This window comes from Seriola dumerili, unplaced genomic scaffold (genome assembly GCF_002260705.1).
Source record: "Seriola dumerili isolate Sdu_G_001 unplaced genomic scaffold, Sdu_1.0 BDQW01000187.1, whole genome shotgun sequence".
In the NCBI taxonomy this organism is placed as follows: domain Eukaryota; kingdom Metazoa; phylum Chordata; class Actinopteri; order Carangiformes; family Carangidae; genus Seriola; species Seriola dumerili.
In genome coordinates, this window is record NW_019174442.1 from 2377358 (window position 1) to 2397352 (window position 19995).

General features: G+C 43.8%; 2 protein-coding genes across 8 annotated transcripts in view; both read right to left on the reverse strand.

Moving 5' to 3' along the window:
* Positions 1 to 460: 460 nt before the first annotated feature.
* LOC111227468 (homeobox protein OTX1 B) lies at positions 461 to 3575 on the reverse strand. Of its 4 annotated transcripts, none has more exons than XM_022752986.1 (4): positions 3479 to 3575; positions 2515 to 2666; positions 1108 to 1268; positions 461 to 1053 (listed from the first exon to the last, which is right to left on the reverse strand). In XM_022752986.1, exons 1-4 carry the CDS (start codon positions 3573 to 3575, stop codon positions 519 to 521), a joined length of 945 nt encoding a protein of 314 aa, XP_022608707.1. In that variant the 3' UTR covers positions 461 to 518. The 4 variants fall into 4 exon arrangements, with proteins under 4 accessions (XP_022608707.1, XP_022608706.1, XP_022608708.1 ...); XM_022752985.1 differs by having other exon boundaries at positions 461 to 1056; XM_022752987.1 differs by having other exon boundaries at positions 461 to 1035; positions 1096 to 1268.
* Positions 3576 to 11537: 7962 nt separating this feature from the next.
* The window catches only part of ehbp1 (EH domain binding protein 1), a 144899-nt gene continuing 136441 nt past the window's right edge, over positions 11538 to 19995 (reverse strand). For 3 of the 4 annotated variants that reach the window (XM_022752930.1, XM_022752931.1, XM_022752928.1), the window contains 2 exons: positions 12623 to 12737; positions 11538 to 12187 (listed from right to left, as the gene is read on the reverse strand). In XM_022752930.1, coding sequence (XP_022608651.1) covers positions 12097 to 12187; positions 12623 to 12737 — 206 coding nt within the window. In that variant the 3' untranslated portion in view covers positions 11538 to 12096. The remainder of the gene's footprint in view (positions 12188 to 12622; positions 12738 to 19995) is intronic. The other variant, XM_022752932.1, reaches the window with a different exon arrangement.

Here is a 19995-nt window from a genome sequence, read left to right on the forward strand (position 1 = left end):
TTTTGATTGGGTTGGAGGTAAAGAGGGCACTGCAGGCAGTTCCTGTCGGTGCACCCGAGGGGAAAATATTCCTCCCATCCAGAGAGCCAGAGAGCTGGTGGTCAAAGGAGTTTGGTTCAAATGACTTTTTTTCTGTTGTTTTGAAAAACAGTTTGGTTTTGTTAAGCTGATCCAAGAGGGTGGGGGGGGGGTGAGGGGGGCTTCTTAAAAACCCATTCTTCATCATCAGGAAACTGCTCCTGACGTTTTTCTCTTCACAGGACTTGAGGGGCTGGTTCTCTTTTTTTTTTCTCTTTTTTTTTTTTATTTTTTAAATTTTTAATTTTTAAAAAGACGCGGAGGACGAGAGGGAGGAAAAACAAAGTCCGATTGCTGAGCATTCCTGCTGCTATCTTGTTATCTTATGGTTCATAAACTCTTTTTGTCTTTAAAAAAACAAGCAATACGCTAATCTGGAAAATAAAAAGAAGAAGAGGGAGCAGACGAGCAGGGAGGGAAGAAGAAAAAGAAAAGCCTGATCACAAGACTTGGAACCTCCAGGAGGCCTGGTCTTTGTAGTCCAAGCAGTCTGTGGTGTTAAAGTTGAGCTTCCACGAGGAGGCTGCAGTCTGCTCTTTGTAATCCAGGCAGTCGGAGGAGTTGAAGGCCAGGCCGGAGCCGCCGTAGGCCTGGTGGTGGTGGTGATGGTGATGGTGGCCTGACGACTGGCTGATGTGGTGGTGCGGGTGGCCGGACATGGAGGAGGCTGTCATGGGGCTGAGCTGGTGGGGGTGGTGGTGGGAGTGCATGGGGGCCAGGTAGGATCCGCAGTCCACGCCGCTGAAGTAAGAGCTGGAGGGGGCGGGGTAGCCCTGCCCGTAGCCCGGCGTCTGGTTGTAGGACATGGGGTAGGAGGTGGCGGCGGCGGCGGAGCCCGACATTGAACGCTGCATACAGGACGCATTAGACGGGGGTCCGGGCTCGGGAAGAGGGGCCACGGCGGGAGCAGGAGCGTTTCCGGGGGAGATAGCGGGGCTCCAGATGGAGGAGACGGTGCTGATGGAGGTAGAGGTGCTGCTGAGCGCCGCCGGGCCTGTGTGATTGGTGGAGGAGGACGAAGAGGAGGACGAGCCGGTGCTGGAGACGGCGGGAGGCGTGAACTGGCCGCTGCTCTCGGATCCGGTGCTCTCCCGGGCCGGAGAAGACTTCTTCTTGGGCGGCCTGGCTTTGGCACTGCTGCCGCTCTGCTGCTGCTGGCGACACTTGGCCCTCCGGTTCTTGAACCACACCTACAACCGAGGACACCAGCCAGGAGTTAGCAACCGTTCACACAAACAACCTCAGCGTTTCACAAAAAAAAAACAAGAGGATACTCCCAGGCCATGCTGGGAGTACATTATGGAAGAAAATTGGGGGTTATTAGCCATCAAGGTTCATTTCCACCCCGGCCCCTTGGCTCGGACCAGCCAGGGGTCTAATTTCATACCTGGTAGACGGCTCTAAGATAACAGGCTATTGGGTTTCACCACACAGTAGGGTAACTCTAGAGCACCAAGAGGGTCGGATCATGTAGAGCATTTTGTTTCACACACACATTCTGAGAATAACTCAAATTGTGAGAGAGAGGCCGGCCTTGGTTTTCCCCTAATGCCTTTCAAGAGTAGTATTTGTTCAACGTTGTAGTACAGCAGTGAGTTGTTTGTGGAGCATTTGCAGGGACAGTCCTAGCCTCTTCATTAAAGATCCCATATTTCAGATCACGTTACACAGCCTTCAGTTAGGCTGCATCAAATAATAATGAAACGGTCACATGATTCAGATGAAAAATGAGCTTTCTGTTTAGACTATCTGAAATGTAGTTGTGTTTACATCGAGGTACAAACTGTTTGGTTTGCATCAATGCCCTCCGAGTATTATTATGAACTAAAGTGATGTTTCGGTAACTAGAGAAGGCCAAATTAACCAGAGAAGTGGAAAAGAGGAAATTATATAATCAACCGTGAAACTTGACACAACCATCTGTAATATTTCAACCCCAGTCAAAAGTTCACCATTATCCACCAAAATCAATCCATATCTTTATGATCCTCTATTCTGTTATAAAAAGGAACTGAAGTTCATTTTACTATCCTCCTTTTAGATTACATGAGAAAGTTTTGTAGCTAAATAATTACAATATATATATATATATATATATATATATATATATATATATAGGCCTATAAGAATATCTAATATTAGCAATATTAACTAGCATAAGTTAACCAACAACTTGTAAACACAAATGACGTCATCAACGGTCAACATCGATAATATAAACTTAACTTTAAACCAAGAAAGTGATTTTTTTTAATTTAGTGGTATAAATACTGAAACATATTAAACCTAAACAAATTTGTCAAATATATTAAACATTTAAATTAAATTGAGAAAAAAAAATTGCCTGTTTAATGAATTATATAATTAATCGTAATAAGTTCATTTCTTTACAGAATTAACCGCGTTAAGTTTATTAGTGGTGGTTGTTTTTTTTACCTGGACTCTGGACTCCGGCAGGTTGATTTTCAGCGCGACCTCCTCCCGCATGAAGATATCCGGGTACCGGGTCTTGGCGAACAGAGCCTCCAGGACGTCGAGCTGGGAGCGGGTGAAGGTTGTCCGCTCCCGCCGCTGCTTCCTGGGAGTCGCTGCGGGAAAGAAAACGACACGGAAAATAAGAATTAATCACCGGAGAACCGGAAATAAAGCGGATAACAATGCTCAAGTACATCCGCGGTTTGTTCATCCACGTTTCTGCTCAAGTGTTAAAGTGTTAAACAGGTGGAAAATAAACGACCTCACAGACAATCTAATTTTATTTATCTCAGCTCTCTACTTCAACACGTCCACGTTTTATTATTGAAAAAGTTTGTGAAAATCATTTTGTTAATTGTTAAAAAAATAAAAAAAAGTTTAGAAACAATTTACTGCTGAACTGACTTTAACTTTTTTATAAAGATTAAAAAGTGTTCAACTAAAAGTCTCTTTAATGTTCTGTGTGACACTGGAGGACAAACCCAGTTTAAATAACTATACACACACACACACACACACACACGCACACACACCTACATTTTCACAGCATGAGGCTGCAGTTCATTTTATAACGCTGATGTGTGGCACACGCTTTTTATATTATTTTACAGGCCCAGGACACTTTTATTGATGTATTATTATTATCGTTATTATTATTATTATTATTATTATTATTATTATTATTATTATAACATCTTAACTGAGCTGGTTTTAGTCATTTTCTCCATGATGTCTGGAACTGGTTTACTGGTCCAGACTGGGAGCAGGTGCCTCTGTCCTGGTGCATTAATCTTTAAAATGTGTGTGTTAGTGTGTGTGTGCGTGTGTGTGACTCTGTGTGTGTGTGTGTGTGTGTGTGTGTGTGTGTGTGTGTGTGACTGTGTGTGTGTGTGTGCCTGCGCGCGCGCGCGCGCCGGACTCCTACCTGGGTAGCCCACTGAGGGGTGCAGCAGGTCCATGGCAGCGCCGCTGAGCCCCAGGCCGTTGACGCCGTAGGGGGGCTGTTTGAGGTAGGACATCATGCTACAGGCGGTCACTGCTCCACCCAGCTCAGGCCAGTGGTTCGGTTTCCCCCGATGCTGCAGCTTGACGGGACAGGGGGCCGATCCAAGTCACTGCAGCCACGCGGGACGAGGGAGAAAAAAATATGAGAAACATTTCGGAGAGAACAAAAAATCAAAGCTGCACAATAAAGAAGTACAGCAGCCGGAACAGGCCCAGAGCAGGGGATACTCACTGAGACGGTCTGTGTCTCTCGAACTGTTTTAAACATTTGAATAAAAATTATATTCACTCTGGCTTCTCAACCACTTTCCACTCATGTTATCTGTTTGCTTCAAACAAACGCAAGAAAGCACAAAAATAAATACAAAATAAAAGAAACCGGAATCGTGACGTAAAGTTTCTAACAAAACTTATCGTAGACCAATTATTTAGTGGCAGCGGGAAATCAAACCATTCATTACTAAAGGATAAACTCATGATTTCAAACCACAGACTGACATTAATTCCCTTCAGGAATATTGGGTTTTTGGTGAGAGGATAACCGGAGTCAAACGGCTGCTGAAGCCTCAGCGGAGAAACAAAAAGCAGAAAGTGACGGTGCAAAGATTTTCATGTGGAATTTAATCAGCTTTTAAAACTAGAGGAGAAACTGAGACTGATAGAAACAAATCGCTGCTTCACTGAAAACATCATGTGTTGGTGTGATCACACATCCTGCATGTTGATCTATTTGGCTGCATGTATTTATTATTGCCAATAATCCATCTCCTGCCTGCAGAATATGTACAGAATTTAAAAACACACACACTTTGCACATTATGTTGTAAAAGCATGTACATGTCAGTCTGAACTCCCACCAGAAAAAATCTTATTTTCCTCAAAGACTAATTAATATTTCAACCAAAATAATCTATTGGCTTCTGTTATGTAATAAAGCATTTTACAGATCTGAATGTGCAGATCAATAATCAGTGTAAAATAGAAGAAAAGGAACTTGTAAATGAGTTATTTTTTCTGCGTTTCGACTCTTTTAAAGACCAAAACAAAAATGGCGTAAAAAGGATTTTAAAAAGGAGAAAAATCAAATTTTTTTTCTTCAATCCAAAAACGATTCGTATTGTTCTGTCGCTTCTTTTCCTGCAACTGTAATGATTCTTTTTCCTGCAATGAATCTCTGAATAAAACTCCTAACCTCCTGACTGTGTGTGTGTGTGTGTGTGTGTGTGTGTGTAAGTGCAGGCCTACACACACACACACACACACACACACACACTCACTCACTCCCTCACATAAAACAGATGGATTATGGATGTGGTTTGATAATCTATAAAAATCACAGCTGTGCGTGTCTGAAGTCTTTCTGTACGAGGTCATTCTGTTTGTTTCGGGTCGTCAAACTTTGTGTGTATTTTGACCACAACTACAGACTCCTGTGGCTCCTCAGTCCGCGGCTCAAAACAACAGGATCCACTTTAGAATTAAAAATACACCAAATAAAACCCATTTTCTCTGACACTCATCTGATCATTATTATTATTATTATTATTATTATTATTATTATTATTATTATCAGAGAAAATCTAAGGAGTCAATTTTACTCGTTAAAATAAATGAGAACTTTTTTGAGAAACTAAATCGTGTTAACATTAGTTTTCCTCTTTATTTTAAATAAACAAACAAATTCAGTCAGATTATTTCTTCACCTCTTGATTTTCACCAGATTGAAAAGGTAAATTATATTGTCTGTAAAGGAGACACGATGATGGTTTTAAAAAGCTTAGTAACATATTTAAGCAAAAAGCTAAATTACAGGTAGACTGTTTGTTTTTCTCAGTAAAGAATTAAAGACTCGGTTTTAGGGGAGAAATGAACACAGCTCCTCAGCCGGCTGCAGAGAATAAAACAAGTTTATCTGAATCAATTAATCAAACGAGTCAAATTCAACAACTCCTTAAACATTAAACTAATCTGCATTTCCATTCAAACGCACTGATAATCCAGGTGGCGGTTTGAGAGCGTCAAATCTATTTTTTGTAAACTGATAAAAGTTTTTTTTTTTTAAAGATTTTTCCTCCTCAGTGCAGATTTATCTGAAGCAAACTCGCAGCTCTGTGAATTAAATTAGTGACTGTAAAGCGGAGATTATTTGAACAATGAGCTCCTAACTGACCAAACCAAACCTTAACCGACCAAACGTGTATTCCAGCCGCTTCTTAAACCGCATTTCCAGCCCTGCCAGGCCGCAGAGAAAGGGGCGAGATCTCGGTGCAAATGAACTCAATTAGAATTTAGATTAGACCTCCGGGGAGAGAGCGTTTCAGAAGGGCTCTTATCAGCAAAATAAATTAACAAAAACCAAAACACGCCTCTCCAATTATCTACTAAGTGGTTCAAACGTTTTAATGGCCAATTGCTCTAAAAAAAAAAAAAAGAAAAAAAAAAGAAAAAGAAAGGAAAAAAGAGAAAAACTCGCAGGAATGAATTGGAATAGAAATATGAAAATTATCTTCTCTGGAAGAAGTTGACTCCATTTATCCAGCTGCAGCTGAAGTCCTGCAGCGCGCGGATTAATTGATATATGCGCTGAAATTTTCCCACAAACGTGCAGCGGTGCAAATTGAAATCATGCACACTGTCACTATTTAACGTGAAAAGACTTTTTTTTTTTTCTTCTAAAAACGTGACTGAGCTTCGTCACTTCAGCCGCTTCACGAGGATGACAGAGAGTTTGCGTTGCGCACAGAAACAAGAGCATCGACTTTAAATGAACGATAGTAAACAGAGAGAAACATTTACCTTGTTTTTCCTCCTTCCCTTCTCCCGGAGCTCTCGGGCCACGCGAGGCGAGCAGCAGTAAAATTATCCAGCAGTAGGAGGAGGAAGTCTGCGGGGCATAAAAGTGGAGCAGCAGCTGCAGACTTGCTCAAAAACAAACAACAGTGTTCAAACCGAGCAGCATCACGGAGAGACGCGCGGGCAGGTTATCAGCACACGGGCGTCACCGCGTCCTCGCTGCGGTTCCGGGTGTTTTTACAGCCAAATAAATCAAACTCATTTGCTTTCAGGGGGCTTGTCGTTGTCTGTCAGAGTGTTAAGGTGATTTCTAATGGAGACGGATGGAGATTGATCACCTTCTCTCCGCCCTGCGCCTCTATGAGCGGAGGACACCTGCGGATCCGCCTCCTGCAGCCAATGGGCGCGCGTCCCCGGGCTGACGGACGGCGCAGGCGGCCTATAGGCGCTCAGAGGCAGCTAAGGGGAAGCCCACTCCCACTCAGTGCCCCGCTCCCCTCTCCTCCTCCTCCTCCTCCTCCTCTCGGTCCCGGTCCCGAGACCAGACGAACCACTGAGAGGTCCTGAAAAGACGGAAATGTCTCACAGGCCTGCAGGAGAAAGCGCTTCAGGGGGAGCAGGGCTGTGATCCGCTGTGCGCCAAAGTGCGTAAAAGAAGAAATTAAATTTAAAGCACAGTCACTTTTCATAGGAAGAGTTTAGTATTTTATGATTTGCATGCAGCTCACAGGAGGGGGGGGGGGGGGGGGGGGGGGGGTACTGCAGCGACCACAGGAGAACTAAAAAATAACTGAATCTCATCCTAAAACTTATTTCCTGCAAAAAATCCACCAATTCATTTGCTTCTTTGAATCGCACGGTGCCATGAGTGACGTTTATTTGCTCGTAAATATCCAAAATCGGTGCTTCTGTTAAATAAAAATTATTCTGAATGTTCCAAAAGACAGAAAATGTACAAAATGAAGAAATGTGTTGTTTTGAGGTTTAAAATCTGCTTTAAATGTGTTTTAGTGTGAGAAAGCTGCACGTTCGTTTATCAACACGTTTCCTCACGCGCTCTTTATTTTCACTCTGACTGTTATTTGCTGCTAGTTTCCCTTCAAAAACGTGAACGTGAGAAATAAATAAAAAAGGATGCAAAGAAGTTAAATTTATCCGTTTTGATTTTTATTGTGATACACCCCCTCCTCTCTCTCTCTCTCTCTCTCTCTCTACACACACACACACCAGCCTCATGAATATTAATGAGGTCTAATCCCCATTTAGAATTACATTTGAGGATGGTTGACGTAAAGTTTAATAGGGATAGACCTCCAACTCACTGCGGAGGAAAAAGAAGAAGAAGAAGCCACAGAAGAAGAAAGATCGGCACCAGAAGCTGCGGTCACCGAATCAAAACCTGCAACTTTCTCTTCATGTTATTTTTTTTTTTTCAAATGTGTTTTAAACCAATCACACAGAAAAACAAACAGCATTTTTTTTTCTTTCTTTTTCTTTTCTTTCTGCGGCCTGTGCGTCACTGAGGGTCGTGGAGATGCAGCGTGGCTCGAAAAAAACACCAACTTCTATAAATGAGGCCTGAGCTGAAAGCGAGCTAATGTTCACAGAGAGAGAGAGAGAGGGAGGGAGAGAGAGAGGGAGAGAGAGAGGGAGAGAGAGAGGGAGGGAGAGAGAGAGAGAGACTGTAGGGATGGAAATTATATGTGTGTGTGTGTGTGTGTGTGTGTGTGAGGAGGAGGGGTATCAAAGTGGAGGCAGATGGGACTTAAAAGTCATCGAGGAGAGAGCACTTTGACAGAGAAACTTAGACATCAATAGTAATGCAGGAGGTTGTGAGTGGAGGCCTGTAGTGATGCTGCTTATTACAGACAGAGACACTGAGGAGGAGGAGGATAAGGGCACCTGAACGCAACAAAACGAACGTAAACGCACCTTTGTATTCACAGGAATAAAGTGGATTGTGTCCGTGTTTTTACGCACAAAAAAACAAAAACAAAACAGTGACTGCGGTCAGATGTGTGAATGAAGTGATAGAAGAAGAAGAGAAGCGTCTTTTCTGACTGTTTTTTTTTTGTTGTTGTTAATTGATGTGGGTTTGTGTTTCCTGGCTGCTGACTGGAGGTCAAACACTTTAACGCACCTTTTTATTTCCACCACATCAGAAGTCTGTGCAGTCAGAGGGCCCGTGGAGGGTCTGGCCGAAATACCATCACCCCTCCTCTCCTCTCCTCTTCTCTGCACACACAGGCACATACACACGCGCGCGCGCACACACACACACACACACACACACACACACACACACACACGCGCACACAGAGGCTCCGTTAAATTATGCAAAAAGGCCATTCAACAAATATGGTCCTCACAACACAAAAGACTCGGGTTATTCTGACATTTCCCCTACATTTCCTGTTTTTTTCGCTCCTCTCTCGATGTGAGTAAGACCCCGAGATAAACCCCTGAACAAGTATCAAGTTATCAAGTTGCACCAACCTTTTGTAATAAGAGTATTTTGTCTAATCCCAAATTGCAGTTGAATTTTCTTAATGCTGAGCTGGTAAAGCCTGGGATTAGGCGGCGAGGAGAGGAGGGGGAAAAGTTTTGTCCCTTCAGCCGGCAGGATTGGAAGCGGGGATCTGCGGGGATGTTGTCGGTGCTTATTAAAACGATGATGCATAAAACACAGTGTTGTAGGAGCCCCGGCGCTGCACGCGGAGACCCGGGCTCCCTCAGGTGCAGTTTTTTGGACGGCGGCGGGGGAAAGGAAGTAATGCAGAGGCCGAGCGGCGCTCAGCACCTGTGAGGTGAGGCCAGGAGACATCAAAGCTCAGGAGATAATCCATTCAGCTGCAGGATCCTCAGCTGCACAGCAGCGCAGAGCCACCGCCGCTTTTTACGCACCGCGTCGCTCTTATTCACTGAAAAACAGGAAAGTGACTCCAAATGTTTTTCACTCCGTCTGCTTCAACTGCAGCTTTAAAGAAAGCCGGTGATCCTGCAGAGGTAAGACGGGCTGTTTATTCTCTTAACTCTGAAACACACGCAGAAAACACGTTGAAATATTAATTTAATCATTGGAAATGTTTTATTTCATCAGAGGCCTTCAAGTATTTTTGGCCGATTTAAGAGGAGAGGAAGAACTTTGGTGAATTTAAAACTGATTCAGACGAACAAACAAAACTTCTGTCAAATTGATGAAGTGAAGTTGAGTTCTGTCCGGATCAAACCAGGCAGCTTTTCAAACAATAGAGAAAATATTTCACTATTTATAGAAGAAATTTAATCCATCTCCACCTCATCTACAAGTGACAGGTGCTGTGAACAATTTTTAAGGTTTTTCACTTACACACACACACACACTGAGACACACACACACACACTGACACACACACACTGACACACACACACACACACACACACACACAGCCACATGCAGCCCTCTGACGACACCGAGCAAAACGTCCTTCACCGGTTTGGCTCTTCGCTTTATTCTGCAGGTTACAGTCACCCGTGATAAACGCGGTGTAATACAAACTAAAACAAAGCGCCTCGGGGGACGTAAAGTGCGTAACGTGCACGTACAGTCGGTCCCAAGCAGAGAAGAAACGAATCAGCAAATTAATTTTAACGTATTAGAAAGGCCGGGGAGGACGTCTGCTGTCACAACCTATTTCCCTGCTTTAATCGGGGATGGGAGGCTGCCTGCAGGGATGGAGCGGAGGGTTCAACCACAGACACTGATTTTTATTTCATTGTTAATTTTAGTCTCAACATCAGGCTGCGCGTCAGAAAACTGGAGGAAGTTTTAAAAAAAAAAAAAAAGAAAAAAAAAGGAGGAAATTTAAGATGGCGATTTTTTTTTTCTTCATCTGAAAATTTTTTAAATCGATAGTTTTTTCTGACCTTCCAGTTGTAATTTCCCCTCTCCTTCCCCATCCTCTCCATCCGTGGCTGCGGGTGACCGAGCCTCTCCAGCCCTGCACCCCGTCTCCAGCGCGCACAGAAGCGGCCCAGAGAAGAAAAAAAAAAAAAAAAAAGAAAAACATCTGCTCGGTACAAAGTGATTTCTCTAATCTTCCTCTGAGGAACCTGCTCAGCACCGACCTCAAACAAAAAACCCGAACGCCAATTTTAATTTATAAACACGCACAAGTCGCAGGGGAACTGAACAGAGCGCCGAATAATAAGCTTTGCTAAACGCAGCGCTCGCTGGTGAATGCAGTGATAGGGGCCACTTATGTGCAGCGCTGCAGCCAAAGGCGTGCATGCATTTCAATAACTTTTTGTTATGTGAAAAGAAAGAAAGGAGAAAAAAAAAAAAAAAAAAAATCAGGAATGTGGTCAGGATCATGTGGGATTGGAGGTAAAATGGAGAAATTGATAGAGAAAAGAATGAAAGCGTTGAGATTACAAGTTTTAGAAGTGTGTGTGTGCAATTATAAAAAATAAAAAATAATATGAAAACAGACTTCAAAGCCGCAGATTCCATCAAAACTCAACGTTAAAATATGACAACAATTATAAAACGGTGTCCAGGCGCGAGGAGATAAATATCTGCTGCTTTAAAATGCGTGTTTTAATCCAGAGCCTTAAAAAGACGCCACACGCTGCCTTGTGGAGTATGAAATCATAGGGACTTTATTATTGAAGACTTGGGTTATGACACTGGAATAAATAAACAGGTAAATGTTCACACGTAAAGGACAACTGCACCAGATGTGGAGCTCTAAGAGATGCACGTGGAAGCATATTTCTCCTCTTCAGAATACAATAAATACAAACCAAAAGTTGTTGAGCAAAATGCACATGAACTGTGATGGTAGATTCAGTTACAAGCAGCTTATAGGACAAACGGCAATAAATAATATATATAGTTTTTTGTTTTGACTGCATGAATCCTGACAAATAAAGAGGATTTTGTTGCTATTGGTCAGAGCAGTGATGAAAATATACAACATGAGTTTTTTTTGTTTGTTTGTGGTTTTTTTGTTTTTGTTTTTGTTTTTTTTAAACATGATCTTTTGGTAAACTGCTTTCAAGCCAAGACAATAAAAAAAAAGCAATAGGAAAGTTTAGATTTATGAACGGTAAGGTGTTCCCCTGTTAAGATATTTTACAAGTAAAAACTTTTAAGAGAAATAATTAAAAGAGACACCGTCAAGTAATGAAGTAGCTTGAAAAAAAAAAAACTGATGGTACAACCAATCTTTTTTTCCTTTTAAAAGTCCAACTGAAACGTCAGCCGCCTCATCATCTTCTCAACATGATGAAGAAGAAAAAAAAAAATAGATAAAGAGAAATCCCCCCATTAAATCCTGTTGTGCTGTACCTCAAACCCACTGCTCTCCACATTCACACAGAGAGGGCTGTGCTGCTGCATTATTACATACAAACATCACAGCCTTTCCACTGCCTTTGTCTCACACATATTTATATTACAGACAAGTACCGATCTGTGTAAAGCAAAGGAGAATTAAAAATAAAAAATACTGTAAATATGTGGGACAGTTGGAGTCAGTATAAAGTTGGTGCAAAGGCATCGCAGGCCTCTAAATTCAGCCGAGTCTCTGAGGTTAATTTGACCGAAACAACAACCAGATAAAGATTCAAATAACTGATAGAAATGTTTAAAAGCCACTATCAAATAATAATAATAATAATAATAATAATAATATCAATAATAATAATGATACATTTCTTTTATCGGCTACATTTGTTGGTTGTGTTTTTCTCAAGTGACAATCATTGAAGGACACACTTCTCCTCTTTCTTGGCCATCTTGCCTTTGTTCTGCTCCAGCGTCCTCTCCAGGTGCTCGTCCTCCTCCTCGGCCCTGCGGAGGGCAAAGGTCAAAAGGTCAGATGTGTCGGGGAGGGAGCGGGGAGGAGGCGGGGGTGGGAGCGTGCACACACAGGTAACACAGTTGGCGCCACGGCAACCGTCGCCTTGCCACCTGTGGCGTGGACTAGCGCCAGGGGCCGAGCTCCGACCTTTCGCCTGCCTGGCACCCTGTTGGTGGACGGCGGCGCCAATCTGGACGGGCTCCGGCCCGTGCAGGTGCGCTCCTGCTGCCGCCGCCACCATGCAGCATGAGTGCAGGCTGGCTGGAATGCAACATGTCCTGCAATGTGTTTTCACTATGTCTGCGGTTTGTGGGACGTCTGGACATTTAAAGACGGGCAGCAGACGCTCAGAACTCTGAGGCGCTGCAGGGTGTTAAGTGTTTTTGATTGTGTGTTGCTGTGTGTCTTGATTGTGGGTAACTTACTGTTTCTCCTGGGCGTCCAGGTCCCTGACCAGCGCGTCCCGTTTGTTGACCAGTATGACCAGCTCATCCAGCAGCAGCTGCTCTCGTCTCTTCTGGGCCTCGGTCTTCTGCCAGTCTGCAACGACAAGAGGAACAAACTCCGTCAGAGCAGGACGCACGGACGACGACCTCTTTATTCTAAAAGACATTTTGTCCCATGGATGAAAAGTTATTGTTGTAACCTCCCAGGACCTGGTGAACACGACCGACCAACTACCTCACAACTTTAACATTACAAGACAACATTTCTACAAAATGCTGAATTACCTCAGATCCTCCTGGAATAAAACTGTTCCTCATGATCACCTCTAATGAAGATGTTTTTAAAAAAAGACTTTCCAGACACACTGGACATGGCTTCACTTTAACACCGCTCTTTATCAGGAACCATCAGATGCCGCTGAGGACTGCAGAGCTTCCACATGACGGACGCGCTCTCTGGTCGACGCTGCAGGTCGCTCAGTGGACGGACGCGTTTGGTAAAAGTTCATCTTGTTATGAATCTGCTGGACTGTGCAGCGATGGAGACCAGACCAGTGTGTGAATGTGACGTGTAAACACACTCCGTCAGGTTGTGTGTGTGGACAGTGATGATGTGTTGACCCGAGCAAACACACTTGAAGGATATTGTCATGTTAATGTGCGGCCTCATGATGCACAGATACATGAGAAGAATCTCATTCCCACAGGAACACGCAGCTCATCAGGACCTTACTCATAGTCTCAAAAACACAATGACTGTGCTGCTTGTTTAAAAAGGACTTTAAAGTTTTATACTAACACACTGTGTCTTTATGTGTTCAATGTTTCCTGTTCATGTGATTTCCTAAAAAAGGAGATGACAATTGTCATCATGCTCATTAAAAGTGACAGCCCTATTGTATAAAGCATTTCTTTTCTTCCATTTTTGAGGTTAATTTGGGTAAAATGATGTTGGATGAAGACAGAGTGATTATGTTCCTGTTTCCTGAATTTAAAGATAAAAGAAAAAACCCAGTTGAGTCGTCATGATCCAGAATCTTTCACAGATTCATCCAAATGAGTAGAAACATCTCGACGTCACGTCAGAGACAAACACAGAGCAGCAGTTTGTTCCTCCTCCGCTAAATAAACAAACAAACAAACAAACAAACAGGTGAGCCCCCGACTCTCCTCTATCAGTTCTCCAGGGTCTTTGCAGGAAGGGGCCCCACAGGGCCCCACAGGGTCCAGGTGGGACCCCGATCCAAATCCCCTCAGCTTCTCCCTGGAGAGGGGGGCAGCCCACAGGAGAGCACTCACTCCCCCTGGGGCTCAAATATCCGCCTGGCGCCCTCGGCTCCACATTCACCCAGCACCAGCAGCACTCCTCCCTCCCTCACCCACAAACACTGAACTAATCTTAAACAATAAAATCATGACAACTATGAGGGTTTTTTTTTAATTTTTTTTTTTAAACTTCCTCTTTGTAAAATTTAAACCACAATCCAACATGTTCTTATCACGTAAAAACAAGTCAGCTTGTGCAATTATACTGCATTCAACTTTGTTGCTGCTGCAGCGGCGCAACAAAATGCAGGTTGGCATCTTCTTAAAGCAAACTGATCTCTGCACTGCAACATGTTCAGAAACAGTTCCACCTTGGATTTACACCACTGTCCCACAGCGACATGAAGGCAGGAAATCTGCAGCTCCTCCTCTCAGTGTGAGAACGTGTCCCCTCGAAAACACTCCATCCTTTCATATTCAAAAAAACAAAAAAAAAAAATCTCTTCCATCCCAGAGAGGATTCAAACACAGCCGAGCCGTGTGCAACTTCACCCCTCTATCAATATTTAACCGTCTATTGATTCCAGAAGAAAAGGAATGTTGTAAAATGTCAGTCCCAAAATAAGTGTGGCTTTATTAAAAATAAATATTCCCCCCCCTCCTCATTGAGTCAAATTGCGGCAGTCAGGCTGTGTGAGTGTGTGTGTGTCACGCTGGGCCCAGTGTGTTTGTCCTGAAAGGTCTGCGCTCTCTTCATTGGCCCCGCTCGTCCCTTTGAAGTCGACCACAGAGCGAAATGAACACAGTCCCAATATTTGGCTCTCTACGTTCCTCTCTTCCTTTTCTTTCTCCCCCTCCCTTGTTCTTTTTCTCCCTCAGGGAAGCAAATTTACTCTGCTCTGCCTTTGTAGAGGAGTCGAGAAATACTTCAAAACTGCCAAATATGTTCAAACCTGCATCTGAAGAGTTTTTGTTTTGTTTTTTTTAGACAGAGAGAGACAGAGAGAGAGAGAGAGAGAGAGAGAGAGAGACACTGAGAATCAAGACACTCTGTGCAAAGTGTAGAAAACGAAAGGCAGTTGAGTCATCATGTGAGTCATCATCTTTAGATAATTGTGAGACAGGAATGTGTCTCTATATCCGCCATAACTCCACTCTCCCACAATCCTCTCTCAACAAGGCCGGCCCACGAGAGGAGGGTTCAGGAGGATGGTGGAGAAAAAAAAAAAAAAAAAAAAAAAAAAAAAAAAATTCCCACAAAAACACAGAGGTATGTTAAAAAAAACTGTCCTCCTCCTCCTCCTCCTCCTCCTCCTCCTCCAGTGCACATCTCAGCCAAAAAGCCAAAGTCCTAGTCGACTCAGGGAGGGGAGGGGGGGGTCGGCGGTTGGGGGTTATGTGGGCAAGCACACTGCTGTCAATCACATGTCGCAGAGTCCCGCCTCCCTCATTAGGAAGGTAAACAATAAAGAGAGCCGATGAGAGACGTGACCAGGCAACACCAGAGCAGGGCAGGCTGGGTAACTAGACACCCAAGAACAAACAAAACACCCTGAAGCCACTCAGACCCCCCCCCCTCCTCCACATAAGCCCCGCCTCCCCCATAAGAGAGAGAGAGAGGGGGGGGGACACACAGAGACAGAGAAGTGTGTACAACTCACATGGTGGGTGCGTATTCAGATAAGCCTCGCCGTGCACGCCGATGGTAACCATGTGAGTCTGCACAAGGCACACAAGAATGCGCTGGTTCAAATCCCCATGAACCCCTCCCTGCCCGCTCTCTCCGACACTAAATTTATTCAAGAGAGCAAACTGGTCCAAAGCCTCGTTCTCTCAAAGCGAGGAGAGGCAGTCCGACATGCATCTGTCTGTCTGTCTCTCTCTCTCTCTCGTTTCCTGTCTCACATCATGCAGCGATGTGACATCAAAGGATTCGATCCACAGCTTTATAAGTTGAGAGACAACGTTTTCAGAGACCGAGGACCACAAACACAGATCTATAGAGCTATTCCCCTCGTCCCCTCTGCTCTCTTTACCTCTTGTTCTTGTGTAAAAGGCCTCTAAAAGCTGGTTTTGGCCGAGGTCCAAGTGGAGTCAAGAGACAAAAAGTGTCACCAGAGGAGGAGAAATCGACAGGAGGGGAAAAGGGCTGATAAATACGGAAAAATGTCTGCAGATTAATTTTTCAGTCTCATGCAAATGTCCATAAACGAAATATAAAAGTTTGCTTGTTGTAGATGCAGATTAAAGATTAAATTGTTAAGAACATCTCAGCACTTCAGAAAACATCAAATTATTACTAAACAACCCACAAACTGACCAAAGGATCATTCCACTCATGTTTCAACAGCTAAAATTTAAAGGATAAATCTGGTGATTTTTCTTATCGTCAACAAATCCCATGAAAAATCCCGAAACCAAAAACTGATCCTACTAACAAGTGTTGTCTGTGTAGCTGAAGCCTTGTATACGTCACAGAGCTCATCTCGGTCCGGAAACTACTAAAAACACATCAGCGAGCCACACTGCAGCAGCCGGTGACATGTGTCTTCATCACAATGAACACGGGCACTTCTGTATCAATCCCACATGCACCATCCCGCTGCCGGAGACACTTCCCGAGAGCACCAAAGCGTATTAATCCGTGGCTGAAAATAGTTCCCCGCAAATGCATCATTTACACCTCTCTGAGCAAGTTTTCAGTTAATTACTGACAACTGTATACCTGACTTTAAAGATCTCTGTCTTCAGTAGGAACTGATCTGAGTGCCATCGACAGGCTGTGAAAAACACTGAGAGATGGACTCATGCATCGTTTCTGTATTTACATGGGATTTGTTGACAATAAGAAAATATAAAGTCTCAACAGTCTTATCCAGTACTTCAGTGACACGTCAGCTCAGTATCTTGTTGTCCAGCCTCCTGACCCCACAGCCTGAATCCCATGAAGACCTTTAAGAGACTCCACAGCTCCTAAAAACTGAAACAAGTCAGTGTTAGAGAGCAGGAAACCCAGTTCTAACTTTTCAAAACAAGAGCAGAGCGGACGACAGTCAATGATCCACAAACTTTAGCATGAATGTAAACAAAACACACAGTTTCAGCATCTGTTCTGCCATATGTTACAATAACCAGCATGTAATATCATGTTAGCTACACTACAGGAGGCACTTGTTTCCTGGAAAACACATAAAGTTACAACTGCTGGAGAAGATGTGAGGAGAATAATTTGTGCATTTAAACCAATTAAGGACTTTATCTTAATTTTTTTGTGTAACCTGAGTTGAGAACAGCCTAAAAGCCAACGCAAAACACCCTGAGCACAAATAAATAAAGTAAGACACTGATTACCTAAATTCCCCCAAAGTAAAGTCCGACAACTCGTGGAACAAAGTTACTTGCTATCAGCGGTTCCAGTCAACTAGCAATCCTGAAAGAGTTGGCAACATCATCAAAAGTCGCCCATGTGATAGGATTCCACAGTGCACCTAATCAATCAGGGTCTGTAGCGCGCCGCCCCGATGTGTTACAAAGCCCAAATAGATTTACAAATGGGAAGTGTGTGTGTGTGTGTGTGTGTATGTGTGTGTGTGTGTGTCAGGGGTGTGGAGAGGGATAAGCTCCTGCATAGGATTACATATTGATTTTAAACATATAAAAAAGCTTATCATATCAAACCGTAACAGGAAAAACTCTGGGACCCGGCTATGCATAAATCCCTTTTAGATGGCGAGAGGGCGTCCACTTTAAAACATGCACGCACACACACACACATGCGCGCGCACACACACACACAGGCCCTTGAAAGCAGCCAAGACACAGTTTTGTGTGTGTGCATACATAGGTGTGAATCGGTAAGCAGATAAAGAGGGCATAGTGGATCAATTTTGTGGCAGGGAGATGAGAGTGTGGCATACAGATGGCATTTTCCTGCCTGGCATCACACCAAGAAGGTACAAGGAGGTGGTTATCACTGAGCACGCTCATAAACAACATCAACACTGGCCCGACAGCCTCCACCTGTCCCCAACCGTTTCATTCTGCAACAGTTGCACATTTAATCAGACTCTGGAAACTGGTTTAAGCGTCGGCATGTTGGAGAAACATCAGCACACCTCACTGTGGATCACTGTATCATGATACGAGCTTAGTGACACTTTCACAATGCAAATTCTGTCCTAAACCCAAAATCATTAACAATATCCTAAAATTATTAAAATAATAATAATAAAAAAAGGAACAGCAGCAAGAAAGCATCTTAATTTGCAAAGTAACTAACACCTAAACAGTCAAATTATTGCAGTGGAGTAAAAAGTGCAATATTTTCTTCTGAAATGTCAAAGTTGTACTTAACTACAGTGGTTGAGGAAATGTACCTGGTTACATTTCACCACTGCTCCTACGTGTACGAAATACATTTTATTCCTTCACCAAAAATCACTACACAAAGACGACTGGTAGAATCATGAAATCAAGAAAAGTTTAGGAATATTTGTCCTTCAGCTTCAAAGTTGATTTCAGATGGATCCTCTCCTCCTGACTCCTCTTTTCCACCTGGAAGCCCTCTGTCTTTCTTCCTCTCCTCCTCTCCCTCCTGAATGTCCTGCAGCTCCAGTCAGCAGCACAAATGTAGAATAAAACGTCATGAGTCATTCTTTTCTCTCTCTCTCTCTCTCTCTCTGTTCTGGTCCGCGGCGTCAACAGAGACTGAGCCGAGCGGCTTCACTTCATATCTCCTGCCTTCAACTCTCATCACAATCCACAATGTTTACATCATATATACATTATACAATTCTAACGGTTTATTCCTGCATCTGTTTTTACAATATTCTCCTCGTCTACTGACACTTGACGGGAAATATTCTAATAACTGTTGACTGTTACTAACGGACGGAAACAGCTGCAGCACACTCTGACCTGGAGAGAGTGTGTGTGAGTCTGTACATTATGAAGACTGTGGTTCAATATGTGACCATGTGGCCTGACTGAGAGGAAGAGATAGAGGGAGAGTGGTGTGTGTGTGTATCATTGCAGGTATATATTTTTCTCAGCAGGGAGTGAATGTGTGTGTGTGTGTGTGTGTGTGTGTGTGACTGGGCAGGTGTATCTCAGCGATGTGTGTTTTTTCTCTCTGCTCTGACTCACACAGTGCATCTCTCTCTCTCTGTGTCATCGACTGGCCAACCAAATCAGCAATTACTCGCACGCCCGACCATCGCTCAATGGACCTGCCCAAGCACCAAATAAGAGCTGGGGAGATGGGCGCCAAACACACACACATTTACACACAGAGAAAGAGACAGACACTCAGGTGGACACACAAACACACCTGTGAGATGTAAACACACAGATGCAGACAAACAGAGACCAACAGATCGTCTCTCTTTAACACACACACACACACACACACACACACACACACACACACACACACACACACACACACACACACACACACACACACACACACGCAGGTCTCTTCCCAGCAGCTCAGAACTATCTGTGGCTGCTACAGAAAGGTAGAGCCTGTGAATGTTAAGTGCCTCCCTTAGGGAGGAAAATAAGGCCGGCTGATAAGTTAGTCAGCTGCAAATCCAACAAGTCCACATGAAGGCAGAGAGGGGCGAGGTGACACGACACACACCACCTCTCCACCTCACCTCACACACTATCTCTGCTCTCTCACTTCCACACACACTCACACACAGAGGCGAGCAGGGAGACACGTGATACACATCCGATACAGAGAGAAATATGCACACACAGAAGACACACACACACACACGCACACACAGAAGACACACACACACACTCAAATGAAAGAAACAAAAGCAGACTTCTCTTCAGCACAACACAATATTCGCAAAAACAACCACACACACAAGGTGAGAGCACGCTCGCTGATACAAACACACACTCTGACATATGAACCAGAAAAAGTGAAATCCTCCTGTTTGACTCGAGCCGCAGACACGCTGCAGCTCGATAAATATAAATAAATTAAATGGCCGGGCGAAGACAGAGGGAATCAACCTGGACGAAGGCAGCGCAACACCGTCTGCAGCTCCTGCTTGGCTACCCGCCCC